Source organism: Anoplophora glabripennis, unplaced genomic scaffold (assembly GCF_000390285.2).
Source record: "Anoplophora glabripennis isolate ALB-LARVAE unplaced genomic scaffold, Agla_2.0 scaffold152, whole genome shotgun sequence".
Lineage (NCBI taxonomy): Eukaryota > Metazoa > Arthropoda > Insecta > Coleoptera > Cerambycidae > Anoplophora > Anoplophora glabripennis.
Window position 1 is genome coordinate 725,785 of NW_019416497.1, and position 26,346 is coordinate 752,130.

The window sequence follows — 26,346 nt, forward strand, 5'->3', positions numbered from 1 at the left end:
TGGTCGGCCCTTTTGTACCCAAGCGAGAAAATATTTAACCTTTATGTTGTCCATTAACTTCCTTTAATGCGCATATTCGTTGGCAGAGACAGTTGAAACAAGGGAAATAAGGGAAGATGAGTACGAAATAACTAATATATTTGAAGTCCTACCCTTTTCTGATACAAATAAGTTTGCGTCTGAGAATGCTCAGCCCAAAAAAGCACACTGGCCACGGCATGAGATACGCTTCTATCCCAAGTTGCTGTGTCTACGTCTTATTCCTTCTCTAATCGAATGCGTTATTTTTCAATCTCGCGCAGCTCTGCCTGAGTTAAAAACGTAAACTTATTTATAACGGTTCCAAACGCGGAATGCTGTATATACAATGAAATATGCAACTCTTGTTGGGAGAGGCTACTTCTATATTCCTTGAGGTAGGTACTCTAGATTGTATTGATTTTGTATTCCTTTTTTCTTTGTTCTTAGGTTAGGTACCTCCTGATGCTTCTGTTTGCATATCCATTCCCTTTAAGATCATAGACAATGTAATTCCTCATCCAAGTGCTCTGGCATCCAGTTTCCTCTTAACATTTTATTCCAATTTCAGAATATATTTATCCACTAATCCATCAGTTTCAGAGTTTTTTCTGCATAAGTGGGCCATACATCTCGAATCGTTAAGNCAAATTTTATTCAACAGTAACAAGTGATTGCGAACAAATAGTCGTTTTGGGATTACCATGAAACTGCACTCTTTCAAAGTATCTTTCAGAAGTGGTCGATAACTTCATTTCAATTTTATTTTGATACATTTAATTTCAAAAGGCGTATTTTTGCACTCTTTGGTCGTTCTTAAATGATCCGAGGATTGTCTCTGTCCCAAATCCGACAGTCTGGTTTCAATTCCTGGGTTAGCTGAATCTTGAATGGATAAAGAAGTAAATATTTTATTAAAATTCATTACATTGTTCCTTTTAAAATGTTTATTTGCAGTGACCGACAGGGAGCTGAGGTTAAGGGAATTTCTGTCACACCGTAGCAATATTTTCGGCTAAACGGCCAGTATGAGGCAGGCCTGTTTTTTTTATTGTTTGTTGTATTGTTTACTGTTTGTTCAAATGTGGAAACTAATCACTGTTGTTTCATTCGAGGCGTTCTTTCTACCAAAAATTCCACGTATTTGCGCACAGTCTCAGCTACATACTCTCCATTTTGTCTAACCGCAATGTGTTTACCACAACATGTGATTCTGCACAATGCTGCCAACTCTTCTGAGTTACTTTTGGAACACTCTTTATTTCATAGAATTACATTTTGATATTAGTTATATTGGCTGTATTTCTAAAAGCGTATAATTATATGTATACGGGCCATAACAGTGGAATAATTAACTTTATATTAACGTTTGTTGGTATAATTTTAAATACCATAATTTGATTTGATTTTTTTCTGAAATGCTTCTGAAACGCAATAAATATTTTCTGAAAAACATATGACTAACCTGAAATTCAAATTACGTTTGTTGAAATAAAATTAGCTAAACCGAAATATAATTGACGTCTTCTGAAATATATTTGAAAAAGATCTAATAAATGTGTAATTTAAATACCAACATAGACTAGCACTAAATGATATTAAATTCCGACAAGACAAAATAATTTCCATCATATCCTGTGCCAAAGAGGCAAATTAATATTAAGTAGTGTTTACGAACGAAAATTATTATGGAATAGTTAGTTATAAAAATAAAACAGTAAACGTTCCCACCTTATCTCGACGCTCATGTAAGCAATCGCCGCTTAAGAACGGGTTCCCTACATTAATGATCTCTAGTACATAAGTTGATCCGCGTCTACTTACATAAATATTTGAACCAAACAAGGTTCCGCCAGTACGCAAGACATTGCCGTTTAGTTAGTTTGTAGTTTTTTCGTATTACGAATTTCAAAAATGTACAAGTTCCTTACCTTGGCCGCTGCTGCCGTTTTGGCGTTCTTCGCTGCAAGTAAGTACAGAAATATTAGATTTATTTGTTAATACATTATTGTCAAGTGTTTCCATAAGGTACACAAGTTAAAGCACTATTACTTATTTATTTATACTCTAGTAAGTAGTAAGTTACAAAATAAAGGTAATAAATATATTTATTTATGAATTAAAGCCAAGTCCGTTTCTATTTTTCTTTTTTCTGAAACAACTGTTTATTATATTATTGTCGCTGTTAGTTTACAATTTGTACTTTATCAGAAATATAGATTTTATTATGTGTATCTAATTAAATATGTTTTTACATATATATTTTACGACAGTGTGGCATAATTTTTTAATTCAACTTAGCAAAGTAAGTACTTAATAGTTTTCCTTATTTATAAAAAAATATATAACTTCTTTTTATTTCTTAAATATACTAAACAACAAAGTAGCATGTCTGAAGGTTATTATGCAGGTATAGGTAGGTATATTTTGTAGGAAATGTTTTTATATAGGGTGTATTAAAAATGCTTGGCTGTTAGTGACAGACATCGTATCAGAGATATAGGATATTAAAGTAAAAGTCTTTTTGTTAATTTAATTATTGTTTACAAATGCGTATATGCATACTACATATATATTTTTTTAAATACAGGAGTGTAGTATTGGGGATAGATATAACTAAAACTGTCATAATATGTTTACTTTTGAAATCATATAATAATAGCATTGAAATAATCACCTTCTATGTAAGGTTTTCATTAATTTTGAATACCTACGTACTCACTGGAACGCCAATATTTTCGCAGGTATTATATTTCACCCTGTACGTAGATATAGTATGCTAATTACATATTTCGACACAAAATTGTATTCAAAGTACCAATAAATACCTATTTACAACAACAACAATCAATTTCTTAATATTTGTTTAGATGAACAAAACTGTTGTTGAAAAAATTACAGCCAACTGAAATATTGCAATACTTAAATTAAGACATCAATTACTACGCTATATCATTTATTCTTAACATTATAATCTTAAGTCAGCTTGTAACTGATATTTTTAGAAATACAGTAGGTGGGCAACTAATTAATACTTATATTGAAATTTGACAACCACATTGTTTAAACAATTACATAAATTGCAATTTTATTAGGTACATCATTTATTATACTTTCAAAATGCATTCAAAATAATATTATAAAGACATAGTTCTAACCTAACAAGTATTTCGAAATAAATTTATATATTTTTTAATTGGTCTTACAAAATGGGACAATTAATTCATGTCACTTATATTGGCATATTTTAAAATTTAATACAAAAAAGTAATTTGTGAAAATAATATTAATATTATTATAAAGGATAACAGTTATATGGAAATTTTATTATCAATACACAAAGTAATTCGATTATATGAACAAAAATATTTAGTCTTTTAAATGCATTATCCAGTTATATATTTAAATCAAAGGTTAATAGTTTATCAAATTTCAGTTAATATTAAGTGACTAGGAAAGCCAGTGACATCATCCTGCATCCTATGTGAGAATTACGAGATGAAATCTTACAAGGTTATACAACATGAAATCATATGGGTTTACCTTGTCAACGGGTTTTTATATAATGAGTCTAATAGTATGTAGATTTAAGCTAATATTTTTTCGACACTGGTTAGTCAGTGTTGTCTTATTTTTAAAGTCGATTATCCTTCTCGGTATAATGCTTATTGAACTGTTATATACATATAATTTGTTTGCCGGATATTTGACTAAAATGTATATTAGCACCTTCAGAATATGATCAAATATTTGTCTGAATGCGTCATATTCAAAATTTACTTTAATTTACATTCATTTTATATTTCCAATTTATGGCCTATTCAAGAAATTATTATATTTTTTTATTACATTGCATTGGTACAGCTAATATAAAAATGGTGATGAACATTATCGTAGCTTCAATAATTTCATCAAGAAATTAGAAATGATAGAATTAGTTAAACAATTTGTATATTTTCCGAAAATAAATTAAACTAGTTTAAATTCATTGGGAATTTTTGGGAATATCTTATTTACTTTTAATATTTATACTGCAAAATCAATTTTTTATTCACAAAAAGCAGTCATTTTTATGAAACAATTTTTGCCCAACCAAAAATCTCACGCTGAAAAGTGGAAACGAATAAAAAATAGTAATTAGTTAATGTTTCGAAAATTATCCTGGTATCATTTTCAAAATTAGGAATGACGTTTCTATTTTAATTAGATAACAATCGTTTATATGAAAAATCAAGTACCGCTGATGGCGGTTAGTACTAGGATGGGTGACCATCCGAGGAAGGCTCGCGATGCTCGTCCATCTTCTAGTGGCCTATCGGTGTATTCACAGAAGCTATACACATTTAGGTGAGGTCTATATAGGAACCAACCCCTCGAAAAGGATGTAAAATGGTTGGTTCCTTGTCTAAACAATGTTAGGCAAGTAAAAGATCTCTACACTAAGAAAAAGTAGGGGATCGGCAAAATTTTCATGTTGCTCATCTCCTGGCATCAGTGTTTAACCATGGTAGCAGAAATAGACCAACCTAAAATAGTCATAAAGCTAAAAGCTAAAACTAGGTAACAAAAAAAGCGTAATTGCTAGTTTTGACAACGAAAAGGGATTGATTTTCGAGATGTTAACTAACAAAAGTGCCTAATATAGAGCCCAGAGCTGGGCAAAATACTTTCAAAATGTATTAAAAATAAAAATTACAAAATACTAATACAAAAGTATTTTAAAATACTTAAAAACAAAATACTTCTGTGGCAAAGTATTTTAAATATAAATTACTTAGTATATAAATGCGCTTAAATGTGATAAATGGCTGTAACTTATTTATTTTTTGGCAGATATAAGTACAGTGTCATAAAAATAACCTCCTTTTGATGTAAGGGTTTGTTTAATCAATTTTTTTTGTCACATATGCAATATTCAGATGAAACAAAAAAAAACTAAAATTATACCACCAATGAATAGCATTAGGCAATATAGGTAATATCGATTTTTAGTTAAATTTTGTCATTTTGTCACTATCTATACTACAGGAACGTTTAGAATACTTGCAGGTAAAGAAGGTATAGACATCTCCTGCTTCAAAAACTTGTTTAATGCTCAATAATGGGCCTTGTTACATTTACATTTAAATGGTTACATCTTCAGGTTAAAAATTGTGATTCACTCGTTTTAATTATAGCTATAAAACGTGGACAAGATAAGTATTTAGATCCGCCACTGAACTGCCATAAAAATTAATGGTAGATTAAGGACGGGTTTCCATAAAACTTAATGTTTTATGAATGAGGTGATGCTGATTTAATTGCTCATAAGAAGAAAACATTTCGCAGTTTATTAAAGACTGTAATGTAGTCAGGCAGGTTTTCTTTGTATAAATATAACTTCTCCCTTAATGGGACTTGTTCGAATATGAGATACACTTAATATTCATTAACAAATATTTAAAATTTAGAATAATAAAGTACAGATAAAACATTATAATGGAAATATATACCTACCTATAGAGTAATATGTACCTAATGGTACAACATTTAACTGTGGATTATAATCAAAATTTAATATTTAGATATATTACACATCATGTCAACAAAATGTTGAAGATACTGGGTGTTAAAGTTGATATGTACTTATTTATTTATTTGCAGTTTTACGAGTTGTTTTTTACTTTTTACTATAAACAAAAAATAATAACACACCTTCAATTTTGACGTAGCTAAATAAATGTTTCCAATCTGTAGATACAACCCGTTTTGAGAAAAGTGTAGATAAAAATTTCTGTATACCTTCATTATAAGCCTTTTGGCATAATATTTTAAAAGTAGGCATTTTAAAGAAACAATATTAATGCCATATACCATAGTCCGTACAATATTTGTGGAGGTAGAATTCCAAAAAAACAACCGAAGAAACATGCCTTCGTATCTGCAAAATATAGTATACACTGCAAGCTGCTACAGTGAACGCCGCGCCGCCGCCGCCAGTGTCTTTCTGCCTCGGGTGTCGAATGCGGTTAATTAAAAAAAAGTGACGCAGGAGCCTTCTTGGAATTCTATTTCAACAAATGCCGTACGAACTGTACGGAATATAAGTACATTTCCTCATTTTTCAAGTAATGAAAATACACAAAAATGGGTTGAAGCTTGCGGATGTAAACATATATTTAACACCAAAAATGCTTAATTTTTTTCAAAACAGACAAAAGAGTAATAAAATAATGGTCAAAATCGAAGAAAAATTCTAAAAACCTATATCAGAATTACCGAATAATGTTGGTAATATGAAATGCATGTAATTATTGTGAAATTATTTTTTATTCCCTAGATACGTATAGTCATAAGTAATACCTATTAACTTCATTAGTGAACCAGTTAAACAACTCTCCACGTGACGTCACGCGTCAAACAAATTTTTGTTCGCGAGAATATACCTTCTATTCTTCATAACTTGATAGTAGGTATAGTAGTCATATTATATGACTAATTAAAATACTTGTTTCTAATTAAAATTTGGTTTAAACAATAAAACTATGTTAATTATATAAAAAATCTCGGCAATAAATTAGCGAATTATAATAAAAAGGTCGCCTGTGAATCCGTAAATTCCAAATATGTAAAACTGGGTAAACCTTGAAAATATTATACACATTTGCATTTTTTATAAACATGTTCCACCTAGGATTCTTAAAAAGAACAAACGACATTAACATAAAAACAAAAGGGTGATGAAAAGTATTTCGTGACACTCGTGACATCTTTGGCTCCTCGATCATGTGATGATGAAATTAACATTAAAATTGTATCCGGGGAAATTCCAAATAGACTCGTGGACTTATTAATAATAATCACTGTTTTGTATACGTATTTGAATGGAATATATTTTACAGGTGGGCGTAACAAGTCAAGAGCTTAATTCAGTTTATGAATTTATTAGATACTGGTAGTACAACCTATACATAAAAACTTACGTAATTAGAATACAATGCAAATGTAACATTTTTTATAAAAGACAAATATTCGAATATGTTTGGAGGAGGGTATTATAAAAAAGATAGACAAATTGGTAACTTCTAAAACCGTTGAAAAATAAAGGTGTAACTAACGCAAGCAGTGGACATTGGGGGCTAAATTTGTATATTGAAATATGCCTTTTTCGGATTTTATTTTTAAATATTATGAAACAGTAAAAAGATTCTTAGAAATTACGAATATTTGTCACTTTGCCATTATGACTTTCTACATTGCCAAAGTGGCACTGTATATTTTTCACAAATTTCAATATTGCCATAGATTAACAATATTTATTGTCTACACAGTGGTTCTTAACCTGTGGTCCGCGGGCTCCTGGGGATCCGCCAACTCCTCCCAAGGGGTCCTCGAAGTTTTTAGGAACATTTAATCAATAATAACAATTAATTAAGAAAATACACTCTCTTATGTCAGAGTGTAACTTATTGTTTATCTTTTCAGAATTTACTTTTGGTATGTAATTTAGAATTAATATTTCAAAACCTTATATCTAAGTGAGTAACCGGGGGTCCGCAACAACATAAAAATATTGACAGGAGGTCCGCGGTAAACAAATGTTAAGAACCGTTGGTCTACCGTATGGTTTTAGTTTTTTTTTTATAATGATAACCACTGGAAAAGAATTAAAGTTTAAAAATAGTAAGGAATTGACGTCACGTTCCTATCGCTTCGTCTATATTATTAAATCAGTCAAGCCACTTGTAACTGACTCTGTTTTCGGAGGTTAATGATACCATAATGGATAGAATATCAATGTACCTAATGAATTTTTGACAACTTGACAACAACGACAAGTCACCCACTTATCTGTGATGCTTTGTTTATTTTTTAGGTTCAATTACGATAAAAAATTTAATGATGCATTCATTTATTATTTGAGTATCTAATACTACTTTAGTGTATAAATTTATTACTACCTGTAATTAACCGTGATGTTGAGGCCATTGAAAAGGGTTCATTGTTCAGTCATTATTTATAAGAAAATTAAATATTTAATGAATGTGCACATGTCTTTAATCTGGACTGTTATTTATAACCAAATTTTATTGAAGTAGTAGGTATACGTTCTACTTAAAATTCGTTCATATAAATGTTACAAAAAACTGTCGCACAAAACTTGCAATAAATCAATTTCTTCAAACTTCAAAATTATCTCCGATTATACAGTTCTTCTAGATAATGCCTAACTTCATTTCTTCAATACCCTGTGTATTATTACATTTGTAAATTTAAACAAATATTGAGTCTAATTTATATCTTTTTGGTATTTCATGCTAATAAAAATGAATTACCTAAATGACAATAAGATATGGTTTTGACTATTCATTTAAACATGAAACAACCTTTGTATTACTTATGTACAATTTGAAAATAAATTTTTTTGCTCAAGGCTAACTTGAGTTTTCTTGGAAAATTTAATTACGATTTTGTTAAAATTAGAACTTACACATTTTTATAGTTTATGATATTTTCGTGATTTTTTCTATTTTTGGTACTATTTCGGGGTTAAAAATGTAATGCACGCAATAAGGGAATTTTCGTAATGAAATTGAACTGTCAAAAAAATCTTTGAGTCGTTTAACGTGAAGGTACTCAAATAATAAAAACATATTTAGATAACGTTTTTAACAAAGACATTATTTTATGAAAATGTGTATGACCGTACTCAACGTAAAAACACAGAAAATTTATTGAAAAAAACAGTAAAGATATTTTTGTTCAAAATGTCTACCATTTGGCTGAAGACATAATCTTATTACAACAGAATTTCTGATATAACTATTCTATAAAATTCCCTTTTTTGTATTATAGCCACAGGTGAAGAATAACCTTTATTTTTTTATAAATCCCCACAAGGGAAAGTTAGGTTTTGTTAAATCGGTGGTGCTAGTTATCCAATAAAGGGGATTCGCTCAATTCATTTACATGGAAAATATTGATGTGTTTAAAAAAAATAATATTTTTACTAATTTGGATTGGAGTAATCACTATGTGGCAATCACTTTATAACGCTGAAATAGTAGGAAAGAATTTGAAAAAAATCGTTAGGATTATTTCTAATATTCACTTGTCGTTGTTCCCTTGCATTACAGTTTTGAAACAAACATTGCGCACAGATGTATAAACTAGAGTTGTCTTTAATATAGCAAGACTGTAAGTAGGTATGCTGCTTTGTCCATTTATTGGCTTCTGTGCATGTGAGATGCCTATACTACCTTGTTGGGTATCTAGGCACAATAATTGAACAAGTTTCGTCTTTAAATACTTAGTACAATAAATATAAACTACGTATCTAATAATATAGATGTACAGGGCATTTACAAACTTGATGACGATATTTGGAGAAAAAATATTTTTTTCAAATAGATTTCGTAACCATTTTTAATATCCACTGACATACCAAAGTAATGGCAAGAAACATTTTTGGGTCCTCTGTCTATATTGATGGCTCAGCTGGCTCGGTGTGTTTACACAAATCACTGTACACAAAAATGTGCAGTTAGTTCATAGTTTTTATCAGCAGCTTCATATTCTACTATACCATGTCCATTAATTCATTGTTACCGCACTCATAAACATTTTATGTAAAATTTCGCACTAGATCATGGTTATTTCAACGCCACAGTGGGTAATGTAAAATTACATCATACAGGTAAAGTTACATTAATAATGTAATTTTAGACTTTTTGTGTAATTCACCCATAACGTAAATTTACATTATCTTAAATCCTACCATACTCTCGGAAGCCGTATAAACCATCGAAAACCGTATAAACTTTGCCTTAATTTAAGACTTTTTTTTAAGAGAAGTTATTAAATAAACAATATATACTTATCGAAGACAAATGAAATGCCTACATATTTTTCCATAAAATTCTTCTTTCTAATTTAAAATAATTAAGTAGGTACCTATAAGGAAAAACATTATGTATTTTCTGGGAAAAGTTTTACTGCGATTTTCATTTATATGAAGATTTTTTCTGAATCAAAATTTTGCCCGAGTTCTCGTCCAGGTACATTTAACGTTGAGATCTTTGAATGATTTCGAGAGCAATAACCACTTCATGAAAACATTAAACTGAAAACAAAATATAGTGTAAGTAAAAAAATAAGTAAAGTAGGTCTTAAACAGTAAACTTCAATCTGGATGGCCGCGTATAAAAGTTAAGCAAAGTTCAATACGGTTATTATTGATGTTTCTCATACTCCTCAATAACTTTAAATGAATATATACCGAGAGATTTATATAATTTACACAAAGTCATATTATTTACTTACCTCAGTATTTATTTAGAACATTATATTTAGGTAGTTAAAATAGTGGGTTATATTATTACGCCACAAATAAATCTAAACATGCCCACAGAACAACTATAGCTGAGTTCTCTGCACATGATTAATCTGATTGGTTGAGATCAGGTCAGGTAAACTTGCACTTCTTTCGTATATTTACAAATAAGTAGGCATAGTAAAAACACACAAAGGATTAGGAATAATACATTTTAAAATGTAAAAGTACAACGTAAAAGATAAGAATACATCGCAAAAAGAAAATATACCTACCTACATTTAAACGTGTAATTCTACAACATGTATCATTTAGGTACATTTTTTTTTGTGTAGGTAGGTATAAAAACTATTACAAATATAGGTATAAAAAACCTATGTGAATTTCCACAATTATTCCTCTCTTTTCATGTACCTACCTAGAAGGAGATTTCAGAAGTGCTCAAAATTGTATTAATTTTGATTATCTATTAAGTATCAATTTTATGCGCCGTTTCGCCTTTATTTAAAATGCTTATTATTAACGCATTCTACTCATCATAAAAAATCCTCTCTAAGTTTGTAAACACTCTGTGTATTTTAATCAAACAGGTACTTAAGTATTTGCTCTTCTATTAAGATAATATTAAATCTAAGTGTATATACAGGGTGTAACATAAAGGTTGGGAATAAATTAAACAGTGGATTTTTTATTTTAAAAAATAAATATTTGTCATATAAAATTATGCTCTACGGGTTTTCTTTTCCAAGCTACAGGGTGTTAAAAAATTTCAACAAATTTAGTTTTTTAATATCATTTTCAATGCAAAAATCTTTTTTCAATGCCTATTTCACCATGTTCGGTCAAAGTCAAAGCGTACTTCATAATGCTTTTGTTATTTTTATATTCCTCTGTTAGCAGTGGGATAAAATGGTATTTACAAAAGTTTTATTTACGGAAAAATTACAAGAGCTAGAAATAAAACGCAAGAGGGTAATTTTGTTTAAAATAAAAACTAGATCATAAACAAATATTAAATAGATGTTTTTACCAGTGGCGTACCACAATTTTCTTCGAAAAACCTTATGGTACAATCCGTACGCCCGGCATTGAGTAACTTACAAAGTCAATTGTTTTCCTGTAACTAGGGGATTATCAAATTAAGCTAAGGCTAAAATTTTGTTCCATTATCTTATAATGTTCGAAATTTATTGGAGAAAAACTAAATTTTTTGAAACTTTTTAGCGCCCTGTAGCTTGGAAAAGAAAATCCGTAGAGCATAACTTCATATGAGAAAAAATCATTTTTTAAACCAAATAATCCACCGTTTAATTTATTCCCAACCTTTACGTTACACCCAGTATGTACCTACGTTTTTATAGATATCTTTTCGTGATTGTTTTAAATTAATTGTGCCTACTTCGTACCTCACACTATTATCCTTCTACTTATTTAATCTCGATAACCGCGCATAACGTATCCGTGTAATTCCAAATTACTTCACACTTTTTATCAAACCGCTTTCTATACTTTCATTATTTAAACGCAATTTTTCAACGCGGGCACATTCCTAACCATTACCCACCATTGACTTTTTATGATTCCGTTATTGCTCGTGCCATAACTATTATAAATTCTATAAATAAAATTTGTGTATTGTTCAGTGTTATAAAAATACTTCAGGTTTTTAGGAACAAGGTTACTGTTCTGATCACGTATTGAACTTTCCACTGATGACGGCATGGGTTCTTTGAATCCACCTTTATTTTTCCATTTTAAACATTCATCATCTATATTTAGAAGACCGCAACGTAGTCCTGTTCTTACCTATATATCAATAATATTCTTATAGATGTATCTTACCTATCTTAGGTATAAATTAAAAACTTTTATAGCTAGATACTTTTGGCCCCATTTAAATGGACTGGGTGTTGATGGGTGTTGGCTAAATACTTTTCTGTCTCAGTAACATCTGAAAGTCTAAGTAATACTATAAAAAATATTGTTCTATCAACCAGGATATCGGTATTTAAATATTTAATCCAAACTTAATTAATATCTATATATGAAAAAAAGAAACATAAATACCTATAAGTATAATATGCATATTTTTTCCTTGGCACAGTTGCAAAAAATACATCTAATAGGTACGACTAATATTTTCTGTCCCTGAATACTTGTAAACGGGTGTATTTATGTAAGTATGGGACGTCTATCATGAAGTACTGGAAAAAATTATATTTGGAGCCCGTGGATACAAGATTTTATAACATTTTTACATTTCTATGTAGAAAAAATAGTAAAGACCAATGTTTTAGGAAATTTTCTGCGATTTCAAAAAAATATGTAAAAAAAATTATTGAATTTTGGATTTCAAAAATATAAATAAATAGTTTTTTTTAATGTCGTTCTTTGGATTCCTCTCTTTTTTCTGATTACGATGATATATGAATGTCTTATCTTCCACAATATTTTGGTTTATTTATTAATCCTGATCCTCATCTAGTCAAGATTGCCATGGAACGACTGTGTAGATATATTTTCTGCCGTTGAAGAAAAAATATTTTATTATTAATGGTGTTTTATAATATCTTTATCCTGTTCTAGATAGAGACCATATATTTAAAGTAAGTTTTTTTTTATAGTACCTACCTACTCTGTTATCAGCATCACTAATAGTAATGCTAAACTTGGTGTAATATTTTTTTCCTTGGGCAACATAAATTATTAGGTCTTTATTTTTATCTTTCAGAATCCTTCGCAGAAAGAACTAAGTACATGGAGGTCAAATTAAGACTTTTTGGTGATCATAAAATTATTATCTACTTTATAAGAAAAAGTTAAAAAACGCCTTTTAATATGGTATTTTTTAGTTAGGTAACAAAATAGGTATGTAAAAATATGTAAAGACCTACAATAAATTTAATTGCGGAAAAGCATAAATATGAAGTGGTTTCATTAAGTTAATCCATTATGGAGGGTTGGTAAATAAATCAAAATACTGTGCAAATTGTCAAAACAAATTTATAACATATACATATGTCACTGTAATTCCAAAAAGCGGCAATTCTACAGAGTGTTCTATTAAAAAAACACGTTTGACATCTTTCAAATGCAATAGACAACTGATTTTTTATATATTTTTTGAAATCGCAAGAAATTTTCATAAAACATTGATCTTTAATATTATTCCATAGATAGAACGGTAAAAAAGTAAAGTATGTTAAAACAAATTTATTTGTTTTTATGTAAGCATTATTTTCTATATTATTTTGGTAACATATTGCAAATTACATTTTTTTAATGTGAAGCTCAGTATTAAAAAAAATGTTTGTTTATGTTTTTTAGATGGTATTTCTTGCATGTCTATATCTTGTACAAAATAAAAGAAAGAACAACATAGAAGCGTTAGAAAAAAATAATTTAAGCTTTCTTTGTTATGTTTAATATTGTTATAACACATACCTACCTATCTGTTTTAAAAGTTTGTTTTTACATAAAAATGTTTGCAGTACTTAAACGGTATGATAATATTTCTTATATTGTCAACGTTTAAAAGTTATTTCGAGTTTGCGATCCTTAAAGAACAGTATGAAACCACCTTTGTTAAGAAATGTTTTATTTTAGAAAATTTATAAAATTTCTTTAGCTAAGTATATAAATAAAATAATGCAATTACAAATTTAAAGGGCCTTTTGTTCAAAACGGTTGACATTAAAGAGTAGATATATATTTTTTAAGCAGAAAAGTTGGGGGAAAAGATTTTTCCAGTCCAAAGTGAAATACACCGTGGCACAAAAAGTTTTGGCAGTTTAAATGCGTCCTAATGGTCACTCGGTCGCCCTTTAGCAGATACAACGAAATCGTCGATAAATTCGAATTTCTCATCCCAAAAAACCCCCGGATATGAAATTTCACGAAATTAGCTCGAAGTAGGTAATCGAAAGATATTAAAGAAAATGTTATTTACTTTTTCACCTTCCGCATCCTGTATCTCACCAAGAAAGTACTTTATAGACCGGGAGATATTAGACTGAAGTTCGACGACGTCTTTCTCGTTTATGCCTCTGAGAGTACTGACAGGTAACCGAGAGACAAGTACAATAAACTAAATTTAAAAGATGGACTGAGGGACACCTTTGTGAAAATTTTTAGCATATAGTCCTCACCAGGGACTTATGAACTTTAAAAAAAATGAATACTTTCATTATTTTCTTTGCAATAAGCTTTAATTTATTCACGAGAAAAACGTTGACCAAAACGAAAAATTTTCCGTAGCTTTTCCAAAGCCCTATTTTCTTTAGTCCTTAGTAGGACTTATGCCAATGTTTCTTATGAGCTTTTCGAATATAATGATGTCATATTTCTAATTGGCATTAATGAGAAATTGGTAGACAAATAAAGATGTTTTTCCACATTTTCTTACAAAGTTTTCCATATTTAGGTCTTGCGACACTTATGCCAAAAAAATTTCGTGATAAAATCGATACTTCTCTTCAACTTACGAACATGGCATAAGTGAGAAATACGTCGCTGTACACATTATTTTTTTGAAAAGTAAAATTGAATTTTCACGAAGGTGTCCCGCAGCCCATCTTTTAAATTTAGTTTATTGTACTTGTCTCTCGGTTACCTTTCAGTACTCTCAGAGGCATAAACGAGAAAGACGTCGTCGAACTTCAGTCTAATATCTCCCGGTCTATTAGGCAATCATTTTTTATGAAGTAGGTACCCCTACTAATTTTATAAGTGTTCTATTTGCTGTCGAAGTTTGTAACCTTATTTTTGTTACACCCTGTAGATATGATTAATTATTATGGTTACTGATTTCGTATTTGTGTTCCATTAGTATAATTTGATTTAGTGTATTATAAATTACATTTAAGATATTTATATTCTCATAATTAAAAAAGATCACCATCCTATCTACATATTAAATAATTCTTCAGAGAAACCTTATTAAATATTCTTTGCTTGATTTATATCCTACGTTCCTTTATCTCTAGATATAGCCACTAAAACATTTATGTCCGATTGTTACATATGACGTCAGTAACCGCTAGATGTAATTTTTTTCACCTGAAACGCTAATTATAATTCAGATATTGTCATGATAAACTTGTCTACGCCCATACAGTTCCAAAACACTAAAGCGAATTATTTATTCTGCAGATGTCGCCTCCCAAAGTGACCTGCCAGTGACCCAACAGTGCCTTGGCTGTATTTGTGAAGCCATTTCTGCCTGTAACACCACCAGCGCATGCTCAGGTATGTATAGTGTCTAGTTAATGTTTACTGGAAATAGTAAGTTTGGAAGAAATTCAATTTTTTAAATCTTCGCTGGAGTTGATTGCTGCTCGCATTAGATTTTCTACAGGGTTACAAGGATAACTTGCACAAATTAAATTTTCGTTCATTCAATTGATAGATTAGATAGGTATATCTGTATGTATGTATGTATGTATGTACATCAAAAGGGTTTCGGTTAAATTTTAGCCATAATTTCAAAAAACAATTTGCTAAATACGTTATTGTTATCAGTTTTTTTACCATCTGCTAGAGATCTACTACCGTTTTTCCCTATGATATTTTATGATGTACCTTTTTTTAGGTTAGGGTTTTTTAAAGAATATGTACTCGTATGTATATTTCAATGTAAAATTGTATCAGTATTCTTGCTGATATCTCTGAACACTCCCCGCTTTTGAGAAAATCACTGTCTGTCCCAAAGTCAAGCAGCTACTATTCTTTAATATACAGATGTCCAAAAACGGATGGGCATACTACAAGAGTAGGTTCCCTGGACGAACTGATTTAGATCAAGTTACCTTAGATAATTTTGCTTCCTTAAAAAGTTGCCGGCTTTCGAAAAATTTGTTTAATCCATAACAAAAATTTGTTATGGATTAAGTTAGCTTGATCTAAATTGGTTTATTTTCATCCAAGTAATTTACCCTTCAAGTATGGCCCATTCGTTTCCGGACACCTTGTATATTAAGGAGAAAAAACTGGTTGCCTTTTGGAACAGTCATTTTTTTATATTTCATTGTTTTTTTGGAAGGGGTATGACCAAAATTCGATTTAAAAAATATTTCTTTGGCGCCCATATATTTCAAACACAAAAAGCGGTAAGAAAATGATAAGAATAAGAATAAAATAATAAGAAAATGTCTTATGTTTATAGTAGTTTTTTCTAAAACAACCTGTATATGTATTTTTATTGCGTACTTCTTTTCTTTCCTCGTATAACCCTCATTATTAAAATATACATCCATCAAACCCTATATGAGTACAGTGCATTGGCGGGAGAATATTTTCATATATGTTAAAATACAGGGTGTCCCAAAAAGTTTCAAATATTTGAAAATTTAATAATATACAAGGTGTCCCACTAAGGTAGGTGAGGTACTATATTAGGGAAATTATAGGCCCTAGAGCTTAGGGGGAAAAAGTTATTTCAATAAATCGACCAAGATAAATCGCTGGAAATAGTTTTCATGTTCGTAGCTCGGCCGCAAGGGGGCGCAATCTACGTACCAAAACATAGAATTGAATTTTTCTCAGAAATGTTTCCTATTCAGGTATATTAAATAGTATAAATATGGATAGCCGGATTCATTACGCATAACTTTTGTTATTGACATTTTGTTCTATCTCTCGATAGAAAGGGTAAAGGAAGCCCCTAATGTCTGATCAGAAAAATACATTTTTTTCAGAATTGGCTCATCAAATGCCCATAATGTTATATGTCGTTAGAAAGGTATTTTCATGCATTATCTCGTGGTGATTGCATAATGTCATTTACTTCAATGTGGAAACCCATAGACAGCGTTATTGCAAAAGAATGCCGTTTTCTATGAATTCAGCATAAAAAAATTGATGAATAATAGCATAAGTTTGAAATTTTTAACGAGTGTTTTTCATTAAAATTGTTTTTTAAGTAGCTTTCTTGTATCATCTTGTACTACTTAAATCAGATATTAGCAAAAACATTTCCATTCTCAAAATAGAAAAATTATTGTAAACTTCAGACTCACATTCTGTATTCTTATATAATATTATACCTATAGAATATTAATAGTTCTATTCTTATTCAAATTTGACACTTCAAAATAGTTACTTTCTATTTTTGAAGATGAAATTAACCTAAGTAGATATTTATTTAATGTTGCAATATTTTTTATTTTGAGTTTGTAATTTGTTGGTATTATGAATATTTAGTGTAAAGTATACTTATTTCAGACTTTCACTTAGTACTGTACGAAGTATTGATGTAATTAATTATTATACATTATAGAGTGTTTCAAATGATTAAAAAATAGGTATCGTCAGTCATTATGGTCATCAAAATTCAATTTATCATGATTTATTTTATTAACAATTAACTATTTATATTTCAGTTGCAATGTTACCCTTTGAGTATAATTTTAAGACAAAATTTGTCGAAATTTTAAATTGTATAGTATATATTGCCAACATCTCACAAAAATGTATGTAGTAAAATATTAATTTTTTCATGAAAATAGAATACGTGTAGAAACAACTATATACCTACATATATTAAAAAAAAACATACTCAATGATCTCACATTCTTGGACCTCTTTTATTTTGTGGTTTGAGGATAAAACTAAAACCATGGACAGTAAATATGATTGCCTATTATAAAAAAAAACATTACATTGAGAAAAATAGTTCCAAATTTGATTATTTGAACTTTTAGACTAAACAAGTAAGACCTACCTAAGAAATATTTTATCAATATTCGATAGGTTATGAATTTATGAGAGGTTTTGATGTGAAATAGACCTAAATTGTAGTGTTTACAGTTACTATTATCTTCATAAAAGTATGTCTTAAAATAAGAAATGAGGTGATAGACAGTGCTGTATACCAGGAAGTTAGCATAGTTCATAAATGTTGATAATAAACACATTACATATTATAAACAAGATTATATTTACAATAATTAAATATTGCACTTTTTAATATTTTCATTAAATTTATATCCTGTTCTCTTTAGAATTGTTTTGAAAAAATAAAAAATATCTCCATAACGGGAAAGTCGTTATAAAATTTTTAGAATAAGGAAGAATCATAATAAATCAAAAGTCTGTATGACAAAATGTTCTTATAGGTAGTTATTAATTTTATATATTTTATGATAACTATTATTGTTATTATATCTCCTTATATAATGAGACATAGCTCTTAATAGACAATTTGTGAGATATTGAGCAAATATATAAATTAAAAAGAAAACAGAATATTTAATGAATTATTTAAATTGTGGTTTGCAATTGCAAATCAAACATAATGAAAACATACTCAATTTATTTCAATCATCATTCACTTATATGTGAGTGTGCGTGTGTGTGTGTGTGTTTAATATCACCTTATCCATATTTATTAGACTATTACTAGTACTATTATGTAAGAAATAGTTAAAAACTGTATTAAAAATGTAATTAAATATTAACTGTAATTAATATTAATTAATAGGTGATGTATGTGGTCCGTTCAGAATCACATGGGCGTATTGGGCCGATGCTGGCAAGCCAACAGTAGGAGGAGAGTCTCCTGAAGCTGCTACTGCCTACAGCAACTGTGCCAGAGACACCTATTGCTCCGCTCTTGCCGTACAAGGATATATGAGCAAATTCCAGCAGGTACGTTAAAACTCAACAATACTTTACAATTCGAGTAAAATCACATCGCAATTTTAGCACTTTTATAACTTTACCTTATGACGCAGTGTTATCAAAAAAGATTTGAGAAATACTGGATGTCCGGAATTTGAATCATTATTTTAATATGAGGTAGCTTAGGACTAAATTAAAATGGTGTTTATAACATGGGTTTTAAACATAAACACTGAATTATACTAATATTATTTTACACATCTTGACTACATTGTGACAAGTAACTTTTAAGCTTGTGGTAGAAATATTTATTATATTATTTTAAATAAAAGCGAACACATATTATTTCGACGTCATTAGAAGCCCAAAACAAGTTTAAGCACAACACACGTGTTATTAATATTTAAAAATAAGTCCACCTCAAAGTGGAATTTTTAATATTTTATTGTATTAGAATCAGAAATTGTTTAGAACCATAGTGAGCATATATGCAAGTATATAATTTATAGAAATATCTCCAAAACATACAACACTTTCAAATAATGTCATTAGAGGTTATGCCCTGTGTCGTGCTGAGACGTGTAGTGCTGACACCAGTTAACACGGCATGTGGCGTGATGTGTTAATTACATTCGTTTGTTTTTCTACAGATGACTTGATTTTGTTCATTTTTATGTAACAGATTGTTTATATCATAAAAGTCACGTTCTTACTTTTATTCTAAATTCTAACAACTGGCAAAGCAACCTGATTTATAGTATCAGTGACTGATTCGAGCAATACTAATGAACAGATATTAGAAAAAAAATATTATATTAAAATAAAACTTTTAAAATATTTTAAATGTAGGGAAACTTGTTAGAAACGCGGAAATTTTTCTTATTCTCCCACTACATTAATATTTCGTTTATGGTTCTTATGAATTAACCCAGTGAAAACGATAATTTAAAAAACGTTAAAATAACGTAGTTTTGGTTGATATAAGGTAAAGGTTGCAAATATTAAGTTGAATCACACGAATTTTCAACCAAAACGTCATATAACTTATAGGAAACATTAAAAGTATAGGGTTAACTAAATATTGTAATCAAAAGTTATAAAAAGAGGAAAAATTTAACAAAACAAATTATTATACCTATTTAAAATAAATGTTAAACTGACTTATTTAATTAATCACAATGTGAAGTGCGATGTAACTTCAGACTGCGAAGTTGTTGTAAAGAAGCTTCAAAAATAAGTTATTATAGTATGGAAAAACCAAAAAATAACGTCAAAATTACATTAAAAATAACATTGATTAGTGGGTCATTTCAATGATTATTATTCATCTGAAGGTTAAGGTAAGTTGACCACGATTCTATTAGATAAATTACTTAAAAGACCAAACAGGCAAACAATTTCCACAAACCTTGTAGTTATTATACCTATTTATTTTCATCCCACGTGGGTGGCATTTATTACTGTTAAAGTGATTATTTCTTTTTACTTAGGTATATGTATATAATACCTTTTTGTTTTTCTAAACCCAAGCTCATGCACACGTATTAAAGTAATAGCAATTAAGCCTCTGACAATCTATATACAACTAATCGATCCGTTACAGATTTTACACAACAAACCTTTTGCAAATCAAGTTTTTTTTTAAGCTTTTGTAAAAAAAAAGTCAAAACAAATGTAAATTTTTTGTTAACAAATTAAAGATTTTATTTATGTATTAAGTTGTGCATTGAAACTCGTTTAATTAGTAATTAGCGATTAGTAATTCGTTTATCATCTTTTTCTTCGTAAGAGGGAGGAGTGCTGAAAAATTATATTGAAATAAATGGTAAAAGTTACTTGGTTCAAGTATATATTTTAATAAATAATTACATCCGTCGGTCCTAACAAGTTGAATTTGGTTTACAACTAAATAAACTTAGTTTGTAAAAATTAAATTTGGAGTGCAAAACCATTATAGTAAAAATAATGTATACGTAATAAAAAAACAGAAAACAAGCAATTTTAGCAAATTTTATATCATTTTTGATTATACTTATAAATAACGTAAATTTTGAGATAGCGCAGAATGCATTTGGCAACTTTTGATTGGAAGAAAATTGTTTCAAGTAAAAGTTGTAGCATCCTCCAGGGAAGGAAAATATGGATTTTTTTTATCTCATTAAACACCCTTTAGAGACATTCAACCCTGTTTTTTTAATGGCAACATGTATTTTTTACTCCGTAATATTATTTATTTTACTCTTTAGACATCTTTAGTTTGAAAAATGTACAGTTGCTGAAAAAACACTATTTTGGAGACATTACGACCTTCACGTGTTGTTAACTTGAATATTATTTTGCCAGTGAAGATGCTCCCCCCTTTTAGAGAGAAATTAACTAACTTGATTTCAAGATGCATTGTAGTATAACAACCCCGGTTCGATCGACAAAAAATAACTAAACGTAGTTGCGGCCAAAAATATGTGATCGTCATAAGGAATGCCTACGTTGTATCTATCTATTTTTTATATTGACCGGAAGGCGCTGGCTACTAACTTTTTTAGAGGGGATGTATGGTTTTATTTTATAAAACAAAGACAGAGTAAATACACCTAACTTTATTATTTATGTACAACAATCTTCAAATTAAACATGTGACAAATAGAAAGAACAACAAAAACATCAACAACCATCCAACATAGAATGAGAGTGCCAGGCTCACCTAGAGCTCCTGTAGGGAAAGAGCATGGCAGAGAAACCCACGATCGTTGCTCTTACCACCCAAATATAAATACAAAAACAACCACTAACCAAAGGAATAAATTAAGATCCTTTGCTAATGATAAATAAGTCTTGTCCCATTTAATGTGTCACTACATGTCATCTGATAACCCCAAATTAGTTATACACACTTCCAAGTAAAACTGAAGAGGTTAGAATAATAATAATAACAACAATAATAACAACAATGACAATAATAATAATAATAATAATAATAGGTAAGGTACTGGAGTCCCATACGGGAGGCAATCCAGCTATGAGTTGAAATTTCAGAGGAACAACAACAATAATAATAATAATAGGTAAGGTACTGGAGTCCCATACGGGAGGCAATCCAGCTATGAGTTGAAATTTCGGAGAACAACAACAATAATAATAACAACGTAATCGTGATAAAACAAGTTAAAAGTGAAACAAAGAAGTTGCTATTGCAATATCTGGGCGGTCACGACAAAATATACATATTTTAACATTTAATAAATAAGGAACAATCTTTAATAATAATTGTAACAATTTTACCTTAGAAAAATATACGCCCCTGAGCATAAAACAATGAAAGCTAAACATACAAAGAATTATTATGATGAAACATCTATAATCATCACAATCATAAGGTTACATAGAACAATTAACAACAAAGTACTTCAAGTACCTGCTAACTAATACCGTTTAAACACTTAATTTTCCACTACTTCTATATTTTTCACACTACACTGATCGTTTTACTTTTCACTCCGCGCTGTCCTCATTTCAACTGCCTATCTTCGACTATTTAGGCATTCCTTCCAGAATGCCCCCCTAAGCGTTTGTTTTTTGCGCTTCCTTCTACCGACCGTTAATATTACTTTTTCATTATTATACAACATTCATGTAACAGGTGACGTCGAAGTTGATAAGATAAGTACGGTTTTGCATAGCATATCACATCGACTTCTAAAAACTGCGTATTATCACTTTGAACGGGCCAGGAAATAATAACTGATTAACAGCAGCTTTTTAATTAAGCCCTATTTACACAAAACGATATTCATATTGCTGGTTCTTGTAGACTGACGAATAATGGCTACCACTGTTCTGCTGAAAGTCCGTATTGGTATCGAGAAACCGATTATAGACATCAGTGAACTTTGTGTCGTGTGGTATTCATAAAGGTCAATTAATTGAACTACATCTTTTTTTAACAAAATATCCAAAATAATGAATGGAACAATATTCTAGAATAAAACATATAAATTGCCTTTTAAACAAAACAAAGTTTGTCTTTGAACCCTTGAAGGATGAGATTTTTTGAAAAATAATATACCATTCTCTCTTCCTCCAATAAAAACTACAAGTTTTATTTGAAACAGTATTTTATGTTTCCATTAAAATTGGATTTATAGTGTAAACAAAGTGAATATCTTGTAAACATTTTAAATATGTATTTCTCTTTTGACTGGTTGAAAATTTAAAAAGATAAAAAAATTATTGCTATTAAGTGTTTTGATCAACCATATTCAAACAAAATGAGGAATATCGCGACAAACTATTTTTTATAAATTATGTTCTTGTTTGAAGGGGAGACAAACAAATAAGTTCTATATTTAGATGAACAGTCACCTCAGCTATTTCTTCGTGTCTTCGTCGTGTTAACCTGTTTATAAATAACAGGTGATAAAATCAGCTTCGAATCCTGTTATACACTCAAACCGGACTTATTCGTTAAAAGTTCCAATCCATTAAGGATTAACTAAGAAAGAAAAAAATGCAATTCAATAACTAAAACTAGCTTTCTGTACAGATTGTACCAATTAGCAACAGTCAGTAAATGATAAATGTAGAGGAATATCTAAATTTAAATATTATGCCAACATATTACATAATACAAATAATAGCGGTGAAATTTGTTCCTTCGACGTTGATATATTAGGTACTATTTTTTTTTTCATATTTTTTCATAAGGGACTGGTTTTGTTGTTACATCTTTTTCAAGTTCTTGTTTTTCCTGACAAAATCCTGGTATAATCTTTATTTTTTTCAATTAAAACCCCTCCAAATAGAATTTCTTTATTCATTGTCTCACTTTGAAGTGGAAATGGAGAGTAGTGGATGACATTATTTAACAAAGCATTAATTTTACTTACTTACTTTATTAAGTTTTTTTTTATGAAGAACAAATTAAGGTAACTGTTGTGGTTTCTTAATTTATACTAGATAAATAAACAAATTGCAAAAAAAGTGTGTGTACTAAGTGCAACATTAATTTTACACGAAAATGTCATAGCTACTCCATGTTAAAAGTATTTAGCTAATTCAAATTCAACATTTTTTTTCTTTAAAATCTTATACGTTTTAATTCTTATTTTTTGCAAAAAAGGAAGAAAATAAGACGTTCAAGGATTTTCATCACATGACTTGTTCGAAGGGTCATTAAAAATGAAAAAACCGCGGGGGGGGGGCTATTAAATTAGAGGGTTGAAACTGAAAATGCACTTTTGCAGTTTTTTAAATATAGCACGAAAATGAGGCAAATTTTCGGTATAGTTCATAGGAAAAATTTTGTAGAGAATCGAATTTTCCATCGAAATGGCTAATTTAAAAAAAATGTAATTAAATTAAATAAGTACTTTTATCAGATTTTCTTATAGACTTTTTTGTTTATAAAACAAACTAATGGTGTATTACTTTACAGGACTGTACTGGTGATGGAAAAATCGACTGTGATGATTTCGCTACCATCCATAAAACTGGAGGATATGGGTGTAAGGGTGTACCACTCCCAGAACCATACGGAGAACGTTATAGACAATGCAAGCAAATTGTTGGACAGCTCAGACCTTAAGTTGATACATGTTTTCCTACTTTTAAATTCTTTAAAAAATATTCAACTATTGTATGAATTACCAAATTTACCTTTTTGATATTATATAAAACATTCATTAAAATTTTTAGTTATATCGGGAATTAACTTTATATCCAGTAAAGTAACTGATGCTGGGAAATATAATAATAGTAATATGCTTTAATTTAAATGATATAGTCATATTATGCTGTGAGAATTTTAAAATAAAATTCAATTTTTGTAAAAATTGTTTTTTTTTGGGTACTCTTGCGTTATCCTAATATATGAACTGAGTAAGCAACGGTAATAGTGCATATATACGGCACCACATATATATTTCTTGTGTATAAAACATATTCTATTAGAATGTATTAAATTATATCTACGTAAATAGTACAATAAGATAAGGATTTTGTTTATTAAGTTTACTTAGAAATTCCATATAAAATATTTTTTTTGAAAATAAAGTTATTATTATTTGGCAGTATAAGCAGTTGCCTACTAGCAACCCCTAAGATGAGTATTCTAATTTCCAGTTGATTCTCATTATTCATTTCAGCAAGGGTACTAACTAACTTTGAAATTACAGCCAATTTGAATCTTCAGTGAAGATTCAATAAATAAACTTAATTCTAATTTCAGATACGAATTTAAGTGTTTTTTTTTTCAAATATTCTCAGATAAACTAAAAACATAATGGCATCCTCAAATCTTCTGACTATTATAGCCCTGTTAATTTTGTTAACAAAATTAGCACAACTGCAAATGAAGAAGACTGCTTTTTCACGGATATTACAAAATAGTTTTCTTCTCAAATATGTACAGGATGATTCGGAAGGGACCCATCAAACTCTAGAGGTGTATTAATCCTACACGTAAAGATATTTTAAAAAATCCAGATGTTGTTATCCGATTCTCATTTGTTCTCAAATTATACCGTCACAATAAAATATCCTAAATATATTGTTTCCTGGGATTAATTGATTGCGGTGCACATATTAGTTGACCTGCAGGATTTCCAGACCTCAGACTATTGGACTTTTGTTCGCAGTCGATAGTAGGTAAAGAAAGACATCTACAACTCAGATGAGCAAGGAGGGTCTTTGAAGACGACTCAGAAAAAGTCTACAAGCCAGTGGCGATATCGTTGAAAACTTATTACACTTGAAAACAAATCAAAATTGGATACAACTTTTACATGTTTAAAATAAGTTTTACTTATTGAATATAATCCTAAAATTTAATGGGATCTTCCCGAATCATCCATGTTAATAAATATAACTGTTTGTCAGTAATTGCCTTTTATATCCGAAAATTTGAGTGCTCACATATTATATTTCTCTAAATATTTGTTAACTCTAACATCAGTGATGACTAAACTTAATTTAGGAATGTCAAACAAAATACAGTATATTTTCGATGTCGATTAAATGGGACCTTGTAATTCATTTATTTCGTTCTTTTTGCATTCCGTCTTTGAAATACCGCCCTCTAGATTTTGACGTCCATGGACCAACCACACCTTGCACATCCGGTAGAAGTCGCCCTTGTACTATTAATGTGATTCCGCCTTGTCTGAAGCATTGCGTTGTACTAAACTATCCGTCAATCCATTCGCATGCTTTATTGTTTTTCGATTTTTCAAAGAATAATGTGCGTGTGAATAAAAATGTAACAATAATGTAGTGACAACATTTTTACTTATTACTTTTGTGGTGGTCATTATTAATATAGTCGAATCCTGATTTTTTATACTATTCCTAGATAACCGCTTTATAAATAGAAAAATATTAATATCTGGTTTAAAATGATGAAT

At 29.5% G+C, this 26,346-nt stretch overlaps 1 protein-coding gene across 1 annotated transcript; it reads left to right on the top strand.

The window, feature by feature from the left end:
* Positions 1–1,805: 1,805 nt before the first annotated feature.
* LOC108908066 (lysozyme) lies at positions 1,806–24,762 on the top strand. The gene is made up of 4 exons (XM_018711975.1): positions 1,806–1,987; positions 15,482–15,577; positions 18,810–18,976; positions 24,381–24,762. Exons 1-4 carry the CDS (start codon positions 1,933–1,935, stop codon positions 24,528–24,530), a joined length of 468 nt encoding a protein of 155 aa, XP_018567491.1. The 5' UTR covers positions 1,806–1,932; the 3' UTR covers positions 24,531–24,762.
* The last annotated feature ends 1,584 nt before the right edge of the window (positions 24,763–26,346 follow it).